General features: G+C 41.0%; 1 protein-coding gene across 5 annotated transcripts in view; it reads right to left on the bottom strand.

Annotated features, from left to right (window-relative positions):
- SNX24 (sorting nexin 24) overlaps positions 1-15,801 on the bottom strand; it is a 147,425-nt gene that overhangs the window by 48,724 nt on the left and 82,900 nt on the right. For all 5 annotated transcript variants that reach the window (XM_050946014.1, XM_050946015.1, XM_050946013.1 and 2 more), the window contains one exon: positions 8,119-8,223. In XM_050946014.1, the coding sequence (XP_050801971.1) occupies positions 8,119-8,223 (105 nt within the window). The remainder of the gene's footprint in view (positions 1-8,118; positions 8,224-15,801) is intronic.

The following is a 15,801-nucleotide window of genomic DNA, read 5'->3' as shown; positions in this document are numbered from 1 at the left end:
ACACCATGAAATTTCTGATTTAAATAGCTGAAATAATGAAATATAGGATTTTAAAAATCCTATGGCATGAAATTAACCAAAATTGACCGTGAATTTAATATAAGCTCCCCCTGCACTTCCTTTCAGACATATGTCAGCCCTTGAATTTACAAAAAAAATCTACAATATTAATGGTGGTCAGAACTGTTATTCCTCAGCACAAGGACAAAGTAACTGCAGGTTAAGTGAAAGCAGATGCATTGGCCCATGCATGAAGAAAAGTTCAGAAGGTCTATCAGTGCTCCGTTACACTGGATTGTTGTCAGTCACAAGAGGAGCTTCCTTCGGCTCGTGCACACCAGAAGAAATGAGTCAATACTCAGAAGTTCACCAGAGGCATGCAGCTTCTCCGATATCCCACTTCCTGACTAACTCCTCTTGCACCTATGGGCTGGTCTACACTACGGGGGGAAATCGATCTTAGATACGCAACTTCAGCTACGTGAATAATGTAGCTGAAGTCGAATATCTAAGATCGGATTACTCGCCCGTCCTCACCGCGCGGGATCGATGTCTGCGGCTCCCCCTGTCGATTCCGCAACTCCGTTGGGGTTGGTGGAGTTTCGGAATCGATATAAACGCGCTCGGGGATCGATATATCGCGTCTATCGATCCCCATGCAATCGATTTTAACCCGCCGATACGGGGGTAGTCTAGACGTAGCCTATAATTGCTGACTTTGTATTTTGATTCTGAACTACAGGTGCAACTCCACAGGCAACCTCTGCTAACTATGTCTGTCATCTTGTTGGGACAGATATCAGCAAGCAATGAGATTTCTTCTGCGCAAGGGAGTCAGAAAATATTTATTCTGTTGAACTTTAAAAGACAACCTACCAAAGGGCAAGCCTGTAGGGAAGTAAAACTGGATGACAGTAACATTTCACAAAACGATCACTCCATATCTGACCTCTCATTCCTTGTCCTCAAAGGAAACTGCACAATTTCTTCAAAAAATGAGTCTGGGAGCTTAAATTCATACCTTTGCTGGACACTAAAAGTCATGATCTCAAGAAAGACACTGGATTTATGCTGTATAACAACAATCTGTAACACACTAATTGTCCTTTTTTGTCCTATAAAGGCAGAAGCGTTAATGGGCACTTCACCTTAAATTGTCCCTTGGAAAATGTGTTAACTACCCGTGCTAAACAATCTTTACATCTTGAAATTAGCTGTGACGCTCTGAGAACCTTTCCCAGACCTGAAGAAGAGCTCTACGCAGCTTGAAAGCTTGTCTCTTTCACCAACAGAAGTTGCTCCAATAAAAGATATTACTTTCATCCACTTTGTCTCTCTGGTAACATCCAGTTTCAGCTTACTATGACATGTAATCACCGAATGTGCAAAGCACTAGAGGGCAGGTGGTTAAATCAGAGAAACTTCTCCATTACAAATTCATCAGAGATGAGGATCACAAGAACTGCTCTTCTGAGAAAGAATCATATCTTAGCTAATACTGATCAGGACTGACAACATGGCATTAATTGCTTATATAAACAATTAGGTGGAATCACTCAGTGTAACCTATTATTGGAATCCCAACCAATTATCTAATGGACAAATAAACCCTAGCATCAGTAAAGAAGATTTATCTAAAAAGTGGCTTTCTAATCCAATATACAGTCTGTCCTGGAGGGAGTGGGGAGACCTCTCAAGCGATCAGTATTTCTGCAGATATGCTACTAATGGAGATTTCCATTTCTATACCTCTTTGGGGTAAAGGCCAAATGAATAGTTACATACTGCACAGTAGAGTCAAAGAAAAAGAACTGGAAGCAACAGATGTATTCCTCATTCCCTGGACTAACAATTGGTGCTATGGATTTCCTGCTTCTCATTCCTAGTGCTCTTAGGAAAGTAAAAGGGTTAAAACAAACCTTGACCCAATCTCACCAGTATAGGTCAGTGTAATGGGGTGGGACTCACCAGTGCGGTGCCTCCTGCTGGTTGTCCAGGGAATTAGCATTTCAGCATCTGGCGTGCCGTCTGCAGGCTGGTGTCCTGCTTGCTGCTAGGCCCGAGTCCCTCCTGGACCCCGGTGCCCCTTTCAGGCTGAGGTGCAGTCCCCTGGCAGTACCCCCACAGATCTGTCTCCCCCCTCCCCGGGGAATTCCCACCCTCTAACCCCACCTTGCCTCAGGCTATGGCCACTGCCAGTCATCACTTAGCCTCTGTTACCCAGGGAAGACTGCAGTCTAAGTGCCACTCATCGCTGGCAAGGGGGGTTTTGGACCTGCTGCCTCTGTCTGCCCTTGGGCTGCACTCTGCAACCCCAGTACTTTCTTTGGCCTTTAACAAGGCCTGCAACCTGGGGGGTTTCTAGGCTGGAGCTCCCCAGCTCCTCGGGCCTTCCCCCACCCTGCTCCAGTCTTGATACCCTCTCAGCTTCCAGGCAGCCAGCCCTTCCCTCTCTACTGCTAGAGAGAGACTCTGTGTGCTCCTGGCTCACTGCCCTCTTATCAGACATTCCCAGTAATATACCGATGAGAAGCGCAGTCAGGAAAATAACTGAACTACTTTCCTCATGGATTGTATTTTCTCAATGGACAACCTCCCCTAAATTCTCAATTACTGAGGGACAATCTTCACTCATTGATATATTTTGCTTTCCACAACCAACTCTCCATACAACTTTTCATGAGTGATCTACCCGAATATTTGGATGCTAATATCTAAACCAGTGGTCGGCAACCTTTCAGAAGTGCTGTACCAAGTCTTCATTTATTCACTCTAATTTAAGGTTTCGTGTGCCAGTAATACATTTTAACATTTTTAGAAGGTCTCTTTCTATAAATCTATAATATATAACTAAACTATTGTTGTCTGTAAAGTAACTAAGGTTTTTAAAATGTTTAAGAAGCTTAACTTAAAATTAAATTAAAACGCAGAGCCCCCCAGACCAGTGGCCAGCTTGTGTGCCGCCTTCAGCATGCATGCCATAGGTTGCCTACCCCTGATCTAAACTGTATTCTTAAATTTATTCACCTAAATTTGCGGTATTTAGGATGACCGGATGTCCCAATTTTATAGGGACAGTCCTGATTTTTTAGTCTTTTTCTTATATAGGCTCCTATTATCCCCCAACCCCATCCCAATTTTTCACACTTGCTGTCTGGTCACCCTAGCGGTATTGCTGATTATGTACGATATGTATCATATAACTTTTAGAAACAAACTTTGTATTTGTGGATAATCTAAGCATTATACCCAGATATACAGACGCTCTTTTCTCAACTTATGTATTATGTAATTTTTTTAACATTAACTTTAATAAAATTTTAAAATATGTTAAGCTTCCACTCTTTCTGCTCAGAATTAGAGACTTTCTGTATAAGGGATCCACGTGAAATTACATCTGACCTCCCCCCACCTTAAACCCTTTTATTATGAAATCTCTTTTTTATATATCTAACTGCAGGCAGATGATGGATAAACTGCCCTTCAACAGTATTTTCTGAGACAGTGTAGTCTAGCAAACAAGTGCCCGGACTCTGAGTTAGAGCTCTGTGAGCTCTAGTGTCGGCTCTGTCACTGCCTCCCATTTACGCTTTGTGTCTCAGTTTCCGTATTTATAAATAAGAACTAATAATTCCAACCTATCTCCAATCAATCAATTAGTGTGTGAACTGTATTGACAATGCCATCTAATGCTGTTTATTATTACCACTGAAACTACTGAATACTTTTTGGTGCTTCTCAGCCAGTTGTTCCATAGTATTTTAAGTGAAAATTGTAACATCCATTCTTGAACTTGTAAAATGTGGCAGTCATTTAAAACAAAACATAAATCAACCTTTAGCACTTCCAGGCAGAAAATCAATCCATTATGAAAAGACAAAAAGCCTCTCATAGCTTTCAAAATCAAGAAACAAATAAGTAATCCAACGAATTTTCAACATACAATAAATGGGGATAAATATCAAAAGAAATGCAAACATTGGAATTGCATGATCTCTCAAAAACCTGTGCTAATTAACTATTTTTAAATTAATCAGAAAATACAAAAATAGAAAAAAAAAGAACCTGGATTTTTAAAATTTATTCTGAAATAATGCAAGAGGCTGAGTTAATAAAAGAAACATGATAGGACATTTTTATCCACTGGAGTGGCAGCTGCAGCATTTTCCATCACTGTAAGAGAATTATACATAGTTTCTTTTGCTGCACAAAAGACAAAGTGTAACATTCCATTTTCATGCAATTAAACCTTTTGGTTCAAATTTTACTATCTGGGGCCCTCATACCCAGTTATCTGAAGTATACAACAGAAAAAACCAATAAAAAAGCAACATAAGGCAATCACTGAAACAGGTCAATATTTGTTTGCAGTCTGCATGGTACAACAGCCATTTTGCCAACTTTGTGTGTTTTAAAGGTGCCATGCATATTGCGAAATTACTACATGAGCGCATAAAGACAATGGTTGGCAGTAGCAACTGTGTAAACACTCAATCCCCTGATAAGGGTCTGAAAAAATTACTAATTTTTTTACAACTGTATCATAATTCTCTAACAATCTACTAGTATCAAAAAGCTGCTGGCACTCTACAGCTACACATACAGCAGGTGAAAATTGTAATAGCAAAGTAGACAAACACTAAATCCCTTCTGTTACATTTATACAGCTCGCCTTTCAACACTTCAGATTCATACAGTTTGAAATAAAAGGCCAAAAACTTAAAAAACGAATGCCTACAGTTAACCACCTAAATAAGTGGTCCGATTTGACATCTTTGGGAATGCTAGGTGGTCAGCACTTCTGAAAATCTGGACATTAATTCAAGTGCCTCAATATGCACTTGGTTTACTAAAAATTCAGCTTATATTTTTTAAAATCTTGTCTAAAATTTCTTTCCCCATCAGTTTCTTTTTCTCTTTTGGCACACATGAAATTTATCCCCATTTCAAATGAAGATGAATGAATGAGCGTTCTTCTTCTTATTTCTGTGCATGTGCACACCAGAATTAGTGACAATACAACCAAAGTTAACGATATAAGCAGGAATGTAAGTTAATTAACTCCTCCAGTAGGGGGTGATAGTGTCTCTGTAATTCTCAGCAATGAAAGAATGCTAATAATTTCACCTATGTCTCACCCTATTAAAAAATATATGCCCTTAAATCAATCAATCAGTCTCAGGAGTAATATTCTGCAACAGTTAATTTTAAGCAGATCACATTTTTATACATGAACAAATTCACAGCGTCTCATCATAATAAAACATACATAATAATTGTAGTGTAGTAACGTTACAACAGATTGTTGTATTATCTTTTTTCCACATTCATTATCAACAAAAAAGTCCGACTAGTTTATACAAATATGAACATTTTCAAAAACAGAAGCTTGGTAAAAACAAAATAATCCATTAATACGGGGAAAACAAAAACTGGTTACATAACATATGCACAGGGAAAGACTAAATAAATCAAGAGTATCAACAATGCTCCACTTCTCTTTGCCATTCTTGAGAACAGCAACTTATTTAAAAGAATGTTCGAAGTAATCCAACAAACTCTGCATACACAATACACCCAAGAAATTTACCTGAATTCCTTAGCTACTTCTGATACAACAAATATGGTGAAGAGTAAGAAGAAAGAAGGAGGGAAGTGTTTGTGCAGAACAGGGGTTGACAACCTATGGCACGCGGATTGCCAGGGTAAGCACCCTGGCAGGCCAGGCCACTTTGTTTACCTGCCACGTTGGCAGGTTCGGCCAATTGCGGCTCCCACTTGCTGCAGTTCATTGTTCCAGGCCAATGGGGGCTCTAGGAAGCGGCACAAGCCAAGGGATGTGCTGGCCGTAGCTTCCCGACACCCCCATTGGCCTGGAGTGGCAAACCTCAGCCAGTGGGAGCCGCGATCAGCCGGACCTGTCAACGCGGCAGGTAAATAAACTGGCCTGGCTCGCCAGGGTGCTTACCCGGGCGAGCTGCATGCCAGAGGTTGCCAACTCCTGGTGTAGAACAACAAAAAAAAATATGTTAAATTATGCAATAGTCTATTTACACTGAAACGTCTATTCTCTTTTTAAAATAATTTGAAAAGGAACATAATATTTCCCCAAAGTTCTGTGTGCAGCCATCTGTTAGGATATTTATATTCAGGCCTGTCTACAAAGGCCTATAGTTTAAGAATTTAGGTGTATTCTTATCACTTAGCTAGTTATAGCGGTATAAAAGAAAGAATCAAAGATCACTGTCTGTGTAATGGCCTTCTCTTACTCTGACAGGCTAAGATGTAGTTAGGCAGCCATAAGCTGGGAAGTGTATGGTCACATCCTCACATTCCAAACTAGTCACGTTGAAATAAGGTGCTATTGGGCTATTAGGAATACAATCCTGTCCTGATATTCCTATCACCTCCAAAGAAAGGGTAGAGCCTAGAAGTTGTAAAAGGAAACTTAGTTTAATAGCATCCTGTCTGGCAAGAACTCATTTATCAATAGACACAGCTGGAAAACCCTTATGTCCATATAGATGTAGTTGTGAAATCCTCACTTCTGTATTGGTTTGTATGTTTATTTGCATGGTCTCTGTCTGGTTCTGTAATTGTTTCTGTCTACTGTATAATTAATTTTGGGTGTAAACCAATTAAGGTGGTGGGGTATAATTGGTTAAATAATCATGTTACAATATGTTAGGATTGGTTAGTTAAATTTCAGTAAAATGATTGGTTAAGGAATAGCTAAGCAAAATGCAGGTTTTACTATATAGTCTGCAGTCAATCAGGAAGTGGGGGGGGGATGGGAACAGAGACTGGGGATGGGGGAATTAAAATCATGTCTTGCTAAAGGGGAAAATGGGAACAGGGGATGGGAACAGAAACAGGGACACAGGCAAGGCTCTGTGGTGTCAGAGCTGGGAAGGGGGACACTAAGGAAGGAAACTGGAATCATGCTTGCTGGGAGTTCAACCCAATAAACATTGAATTGTTTGCACCTTTGGACTTCGGGTATTGTTGCTCTCTGTTCATGCGAGAAGGACCAGGGAAGTTAGAGGGTGAACAAATAAGCCCCCTAATACCATCCATTCATTTTTACTACATGGATGTCCACACCTGAAAACCATCCCCTAATTTTTGAATTAGTTTATTATCTAATCAAAATAAACAATTTAAAGTGTATTTTCCTCCTCAGTTCCAAAATTCTTCCCTTTTGGAGATACTCTGATATTAAAGTATGATTTTTTTCTCTCCCCAGCTCCCAAACTTTCCTGAAATCTTGGAGAAATTTCAACAATCTGTAACACAGGCACTCTTCATTTTCTAAGTAGTGACTGATTCATGTTCTACGTGGTTGCGGTAGAAATTTTCACAATGAATGAATGTCCAAGCAAAGATTAGGAAAAGTCTCATTAAGTACCTAAGCCACAAACGATCACTACTGTTATGTAGTATGTAACACATTTTTCCCCTTTTGCCAGCGCAAACAGCTCCCCTAAGTCAGCCTTAACTTATTACAGTGTAGCTATTAACAGTGGGTGAAATTCTAGCCCCACTGAAGACAGTGGGAGTTCTGCCGCTGACATCAATGGAGCCAGGATTTCACCTAATGGATTCAACTATCTGGACCTGTGTGTGGTATTTTAAAACACTTCAGTGATACACCAGTGTACAGGTCAACTCTAAAAACAAGCTCTTGATCCAGACATGCAAGTGCATGAGGAGAAACACAGGGATGTATTTTAAGCAGCAGACCAAAACTTTATTAAACATAACATCGGAGAGCAGTGCTATCTGCCCAGTCTTCCCATAGCAGGCATTTAAGTGAGTACAGTGAGGGACTTACAGGGGACAGCTCATAACTCAGGGTGGACTCCCCATTGCCTACCTCTAGCAAGCTGAATCGTATCCTCTTCCCCCCTGCAAGGGGACAGAAAGTACAAAGAGGGGCCCCAGTCTGAAAAGAATTCAGGTCTACCATTTTCCTCTGGGCCCAAAGTCCACCAGTGAAATCTCATGTCTCTTATTTCTGGGTATATTTTAAAATGCTCCAGTGCTACACCAGCATACAGGGCAGCTCTGAAAATGAGCGCTGCTTTTTCACACACACACTGCTGACAGGGAGCTCACCTGTAAGTACATTTCCAAGCCTTGTCGCCGCTGCTCCAGGACCTTAGGGACCCAGTTCCTGACATGCTTGGAAGGGATTTCTGGTGTTCTAATAAACCTCTTGAGCTGCAAACAAAAACAAAAATAAAAATATAACCCCTCTTTACTGTAAAAACATTCCTGCTACAAGTCAGTCAGAAAATGGGAGGGGAGAGAGAGGAGGAGGAAGGCAGCCATTTACAAAGGTCAGCAACTGCAGTGAATTTATTTACTGAACACCTCATAGAGGCAAAATGAACTGACTTTACTATTCCTCTTCAAATCTACAAGTCACAGATAAAAGTTATTTCAGTTTAGCTGACCTTTTGGCAATGAGGAATCCAACTAATAATGCCATTTGTTCCGAAGATTTAAACAAAAACTGCAGCAGCTGGATGGGTCAAATACTTGAAGACCTGAACACCAACTCAAGCCAGGGACTAAACAAAATAACATGACAGTTAGCTGACTATTGCTCTCTGGACAATCCAATCTACACACCAAAAAATATTTTAACATGGCTTTTCTTTGAAGTGTACGCTGCCTCGTTTAGGGTGTGGTCCTGCAAGATACTGAGTACTCTCAATCTCACATTGCCTTCATCAGCTTACAAGGTTGGGACCCTAGAGAGTGACCAAAGAGCAGTAAAAGCTATGAATCTGGTTGGCTGAGCTACTGAACTACTATTAAATCCTTGTGAATCAGGTTGAGAATGACTGGGTAGGAAAGATGGTCTAGTCTCTAGTGGACAGAGGCACTAGACTGGCACTCCAATGATCTGGATTCAATTCCTGTGTGATTTTGGGCAAGTCACTTAATCTGCCCCATACCTCAGTTCCTCATCTGTAAAGTGGAAATAGTACTTAACAGGGATGCTAGGCACTCAGATACTACCTTGATAAAAGCTACATAAGTAACTAGATAGATAGACTGCAATTGAAACAACTTCCAGGTTCAGCATACAGGCATTTTGGGAAAGGCTGTGGAAAACAAGCCTCTCACTAGCTAATGAATTTTCCAGAAAGCAGGCACCCTGAGAGATGAAGGGAAAAACTGTAATAGTAAGATGAGTATAATTCTGTAATAATTTATACATAGTACTAGCAAAACTGTGCTATAGAATCTATCCCTAAGTAAGTTTCTATTGTAATTCTTGTGACAATTCATGCAGTATAGCTCACAAATATTTTTAAAAAATAATTTCTACCTAATAATACTTCTCCCACAGAAGATAAAAATTATCCTCATTCCAAAAGCAACTAAAAACTTATTTTCTCAGTACTAAAAGGCAAAATAATAACTGGGATGGATTCCACTGCATTTTAATAGAAAGTGACACTAGACATTCTTTCAGCTGATATTGCCTCTGAGTAAATGTGAAGAGAGAAACACGAAAGTAGAAACTCAAAATTGACTTTGACATGCATGCCCATGGGGGTTTGAGAATTTACATTTCATCTCTGAGCTTGCTGAGACGTCACTATAGCAAAAAGCAGTGCCAACATATCACTGTCTCTGTGATCGTAAATTATGAAGGTCCAATAAGTAAATCTCAGTTGTTCTAGAAACATTTTGTAACTTGCTTATTTTTCAGATATACTAAATCACAATTATGTGTGTCCTTGTTCAAGCAGAAAAAAGCCACTGAACACCTCTACTTACTGACCGTAAAGTCATAGTATAAAAACACAATTTTTTCTTTAAATTTGTCAAGAGTGTTGAAGAAGCTAACATCACAACTGTTGGGGTCTATGACAGCTCTTGTAGGTGAGTAATGAATTGCTTTAGATGAAGAGAGACAAACCTGAAACTGTACAAGTTTCCAGTAGGGCTTAGCTGCTTACAAGATAAATACTCTACAGCTGACATAAGAACATAAGAATGGCCATATTGGGTCAGACCAAAGGTCCATCCAGCCCAGTATCCTGTCTACCGACAGTGACCAATGCCAGGTGTCCCAGAGGGAGTGAACCTAACCCAGATCAAGTGATCTTTCTCCTGCCATCCATCTCCATCCTCTGACAAACAGAGGCTAGGGACACCATTCCTTCCCATCCTGGCTAATAGATATTAATGGACTTAACCTCCACGAATTTATCTAGTTCTCTTTTAAACCCTGTTATAGTCCTAGCCTTCACAACCTTCACAGGCAAGGAGTTCCACAGGTTGACTGTGCACTGTGTGAAGAACGTCCTTTTATTTGTTTTAAACCTGCTGCCCATTAATTTCATTTGGTGGCCCCTAGCTCTTATATTATGAGAACAAGTAAATAACTTTTCCTTATTCACTTTCTCCACACCACTCATGATTTTATATACCTCTACCATATCCCCCATCTCCTCTTTTCCAAACTGAGAAGTCCTAGCCTCTTTAATCTCTCCTCATATGGGACCCGTTCCAAACCCAAATCATTTTAGTTGCCCTTCTCTGAACCTTTTCTAATACCAGTATATCTTTTTTGAGATGAGGAGACCACATCTGTATGCAGTATTCAAGATGTGGGCGTACCATGGATTTATATAAAGGCAATAAGATATTCTCTGTCTTATTCTCTATCTCTTTTTTAATGATTCCTAACATCCTGTTTGCTTTTTTGACTGCCACTGCACACTGTGTGGACACATTTAGAGAACTATCCATGATGACTCCAAGCTCCCTTTCCTGATTAGTTGTAGCTAAATTAGCCCCCATCATACTATATGTATAGTTGGGGTTATTTTTTTCCAATGTGCATTATTTTACATTAATCCACATTACATTTCATTTGCATTTTGTTGCCCAATCACTTAGTTTTGTGAGATCTTTTTGAAGTTCTTCACAGTCTGCTTTGGTCTTAACTATCTTGAGCAGTTCAGTATCGTCTGCGAACTTTGCCAGCTCACTGTTCACCCCTTTCTCCAGATCATTTATGAATAAGTTGAATAGGATTGGTCCTAGGACTGACCCTTGGGGAACACTACTAGTTACCCCTCTCCATTCTGAGAATTTGCCATTTATTCATACCCTTTGTTCCCTGTCTTTTAACCAGTTCTCAATCAATGAAAGGACCTTCCCTTTTATCCCATGACAGCTAAATTTACGTAAGAGCCTTTGGTGAGGGACCTTGTCAAAGGCTTTCTGGAAATCTAAGTACACTATGCCCACTCGATCCCTCTTGTCCACATGTTTGTTGATCCCTTCAAAGAACTCTAATAAATTAGTAAAACATGATTTCCCTTTACAGAAACCATGTTGACTTTTGCCCAACAATTTATGTTCTTCTACGTGTATGAAAATTTTATTCTTTACTACTGTTTCAACTAATTTGCCCGGTACTGACATTAGACTTACCTGTCTGTAATTGCCGGGACCACCTCTAGAGCCCTTTTTTGTAGTTTCATCAGTATCTCCTCTTGCCTTTTCTAGTCACCCACAATAGGGGAAAGAAGTAGGGTTGCCAATTTTCTGATCACAAAAAAACGAACACCCTTGCCCTGCCCCCTGCCCTGCTTCCGTCCTGAGGCACTGGGAGGGAGTTTGGGTGCAGGAAAGGGGTTTGGGGTGTGGGCTCCAGCCGGAAGGCACTTACCTCAGGTGGCTCCTGGAAGCAGCCAGTATATCCGGCTTCTAGGTGGCAGCATGGCCAGGGGACTCTGCGTGCTGCCTACACCCGCAGGCACTGCCCCTGCAGCTCCCACTGGCCACGGCTCCTGGCCAATGGGAGTGTGGAGCTGGTGCTCGGGGCGGGGGCTGCAAGCAGAGCCCCCATGGCTGCCCCTGCACCAGGGAGCTAGACGTACTGGCCACTTCCGGGAGCCATGCAGAGCCACGGCAGGCAGGGAGCCTGTCTCAGCCCTGGTGCACCACCAACCGGACTTTTAGTGGCCTGGTCAGCAGTGCTGACTGGAGCCGCAAGGGTCCCTTTTCAACCGGGCGTTTGAGTCAAAAACCAGATGCCGGGCAACCCTAGGAAAGAGGGAAACAGAGAACAGTCATTCCTGATAGGCCCCCTTACTTTCACTTGGCTCAACTCCTTTGAGGAAAAGTCCATCTAAGCAAGGGCTTTGGGGCATGTGACACCTTTAAAAGACACCTTCACAGATGTCTTGTGTTCACAAACATCAAATATTGAAGTTCATACTGTACCTTAAATATTCTAGATATGTATTTTTTCCTCTAATGACTATTTTTACAAAGGAAAGAGGGAAAAACCGGATGATAAAATAATTGATACACACACTGAAAACGTGAAAACTATTCTACAAAGAAAACCATATGACACACAATTCCCTTTACAGCAAAAATTGTTTGCAAATGGAGTACATACGCTACAATGCGACAACAGGCTCTGCCCTGGGGGAACTGCAAAACCTGTAGGGTATGGAGTTTGTTTTCAGTCTGCCTTTATGGCTTTATCTTTAAAAGTTGTTAACTTTAATATGGGACAGCTGTCAAGGGAAGAAATTTCAGTTTTGCTTTAAATGATCTTTATGATGTTATTTAAAAATAAAGCTGTTTGTAGTAATTATTCAGTTCAGGGGGTATCAAAAATCTCCAAGAGGAGTGAGGACATTTTGTTATTTATGGAAAGCAGGGAAACAGGGAGGCAGATATTTAAGAAGAGTAGAATCCACAGAATCTGTATTGACTGAACTTTCTCTGCCAAAGGGTTCACAATCTACTGGTGTCAGTATAGAAAAGGCAAATGCACTGATTTAGTACAGCTTCCAGACACCAATATTCCTCTGTTACAAACAGAAGAGAAAAAACGAGTTGAGAAAATAGCTAGTGCATTATTGCTAATGGAGATCAAGATTTCCACCAACGTCTTTGGTAAAGTGGTGGAGGAAGGAGAACTTGCTATAAAAAGTACGTTGTGTGCTTTACCTCTATAAAGGAAATGAATATAGAAACAAGGTTGCTGCCCTGAGGAGCTCACAGTACAATCTAAACAGGCAACGAGCACACCAGGGATAGGAAAAACAAGTAATTGTTAACAGTGAAGTTTAAAATAGGTCTTATTATAGTTCCAGGTTTGGAGGTTTATTTCTTTTGCTAGCACTTCTGGGGAGAGAAGAAAGGATGATCATTTACAGACGCCATGGAAGCAGCGTGTTTTAAGGAAGACTACGAAGAGAGTAGAGGCACAGCATGCCAAATCCAAGAGGGGATCCTGGTATAGAGAGACATGTGAAAGAAAGCAGTTGAAAACAGAACACAGACATAAATGCTGCAGTTATTCCTAAATTTTGAGCAGAGCAAAGAGGGCAATGTCAAAAACAGAGACGGAGGGAGGAACTAAATTGTGCCGGGAATAAATTGGCACTACAGAAGTTACACTGAAGTTAGATAACCAGAAGACAGTTATGACTATACTTAACAGAGTACTCCTTATACATCAACAGCTTGATTCTGCCACCATTACTCACACTGAGCAGTACCGTATTAACTACCTGATCATGAAACACATTACTCACAAATGTAAGGCGTGAGACTACTCTAGTGTATGTAAAGTTAAGCTTGTGAACAAGTGCAGTGGAAGAACTGTGATACAGTAGGTCTTTTTCTTCTCTAACTTTGTGGGTACATATGAACCACACGTTCAACTCAACGTACAGGAGTTTAGCCACCCAACTCTCTAGCGTTAACAAATTGCATACTTGACAAATTATCTGCTCCAAACTTTTCTACAGAAATATGCATTATTTCATGCCTTTACAAGAATAAATCTATCGCAGACATAGGATTCTACGGATGTTTAACAACAATATGGCAGGTACAAAAGAACCAAAAAGAAAGGAAAGTGTGAAACACCTGAGAAACCTCCCTCTCCCTTAACAAAACATATGGAATATACTGACATCTCTTTTATGAGAGATGATCTGAAATGCACATAGTTAACATTACCAGTGACACCTTGTCAAGGTATTTTCCCCCAGTTTGAACTTTAGCGTCCAAAAGTGGGGACCTGTATGGACACTTCTAAGCTTAATATCTAGCTTAGATCTGACAGCGCCGCCACCAGCCAAAATATAGTGTTTGGCACACTTTCTGTTCCCCCAAAACCTTCTCTGGGGAACCCAAGACCCAAATCTCTTTCCCTTCCCTGGGCTACCCTGAGAGGCTCCACTGATCCAAACTCCTTGGATCTTAAAAAAGAGAGGAATTAACCTTCCCTGCCTTTCCCCTCCCCCACCAATCTCTGGTGAGTTCAGACCCAATCCCCTTGGGTCTTAAACAAGGGGAAAAAAAATCAATCAGGTTCTTAAAAAAGAAAGCTTTTAATTAAAGAAAGAAAAAGTAAAAATTAGAATGGAACATGTTTACAAGGTAGTCAGATTTATATAGCCTAGAGGGACTCCCTCCACCCTAGCCTGATATTCCAAGTTACAGCAAACAGAGGTAAAACTCCTTCCAGAAAATACACAATTGCAAGTTAAGAAAACAAACATAAGACTAATCTGCCTTTTCTAGCTAGTACTTACTATTTTGAACATGAGAGACTGTTTCAGAAAGATTGGAAAAACCTGGGTTGCACGTCTGGTCCCTCTTAGCCCCAAGAGCGAACAACGAACAAAACAAACAGCACAAACAAAGACTTCCCTCCACCAAGATTTGAAAGCATCTTGTCCCCCGATTGGTTGTCTGGTCAGGTGTCAGCCAGGTTTACTGAGCTTCTTTACAGGTAAAAGGGACATTAACCCTTAACTATCTGTTTATGACACGCCCCCCAAATCTCAGACAGTGTGGAACCACACTGGAGGTGATTTCTTCCTAGAACTTTACAATAAACAGATTAATAAAACACAAGCACCTTTACATATACTACTAATTCTGTAAAACTACAAGATTTTCCACATTTCAAGGACAATTTTTAACCAGTTGATTCTGGGAAACTTTCACAGGAGAGTGCATCAGCTACTTTGTTAGAAGCTCCTGAAATGTGTTGAATTTCAAAATCAAAATCTTGGAGAGCTAAACTCCAACGGAGAAGTTTTTTGTTGTTTCCCTTGGCAGTATGAAGCCACTTTAGAGCAGCATGGTCGGTTTGTAGCTGAAACTGCCGTCCCCAAACGTATGGGCATAGCTTTTCCAGGGCATAACAATGGCATAGCATTCTTTTTCACTGATTGACCAGTGGCTTTCCCTCTCAGACAGTTTCTTGCTGAGAAACACGACAGGATGGAAGTTTTGATCCGGTCCTTCCTGCATTAATATTGCTCCCACACCACGCTCAGATGCATCTGTGGTTACTAGGAATGGTTTGTCAAAGTCTGGGGCCCTTAGCACAGGGTTAGACATGACTGTCATCTTAAGCTGGGTAAAGGCCTTCAGACACTCATCAGTCCACTTAACTGCATTCGGCTGGGTCTTTTTGGTCAGGTCTGTTAGTGGGGCAGCGATTTGGCTGTAGTGTGGTACAAATTGCCTGTAATACCCGGCCAAGCCTAAGAAGGACTGGACCTGCTTTTTTGACTTTGGGACAGGCCACTTTTGGATAGCATCCACCTTGGGCTGTAGGGGAGTTATCGTTCCTTGACCCACCTGGTGTCCTAGGTAAGTCACTCTGTTTTGGCCTATTTGACACTTTTTAGCTTTAACACTTAGTCCTGCCTGCCTGATGTGCTCAACGACTTTTTCCAGGTGCTCTAGCTGTTCGGGCCATGAATCAGAAAAAATGGCCAC

The sequence above is a fragment of the Gopherus flavomarginatus genome, chromosome 3, assembly GCF_025201925.1.
Source record: "Gopherus flavomarginatus isolate rGopFla2 chromosome 3, rGopFla2.mat.asm, whole genome shotgun sequence".
Taxonomy (NCBI): domain Eukaryota; kingdom Metazoa; phylum Chordata; order Testudines; family Testudinidae; genus Gopherus; species Gopherus flavomarginatus.
The sequence above is the reverse complement of the archived record's forward strand: the minus strand, read 5'-3'. Positions and strand labels throughout refer to the sequence as shown.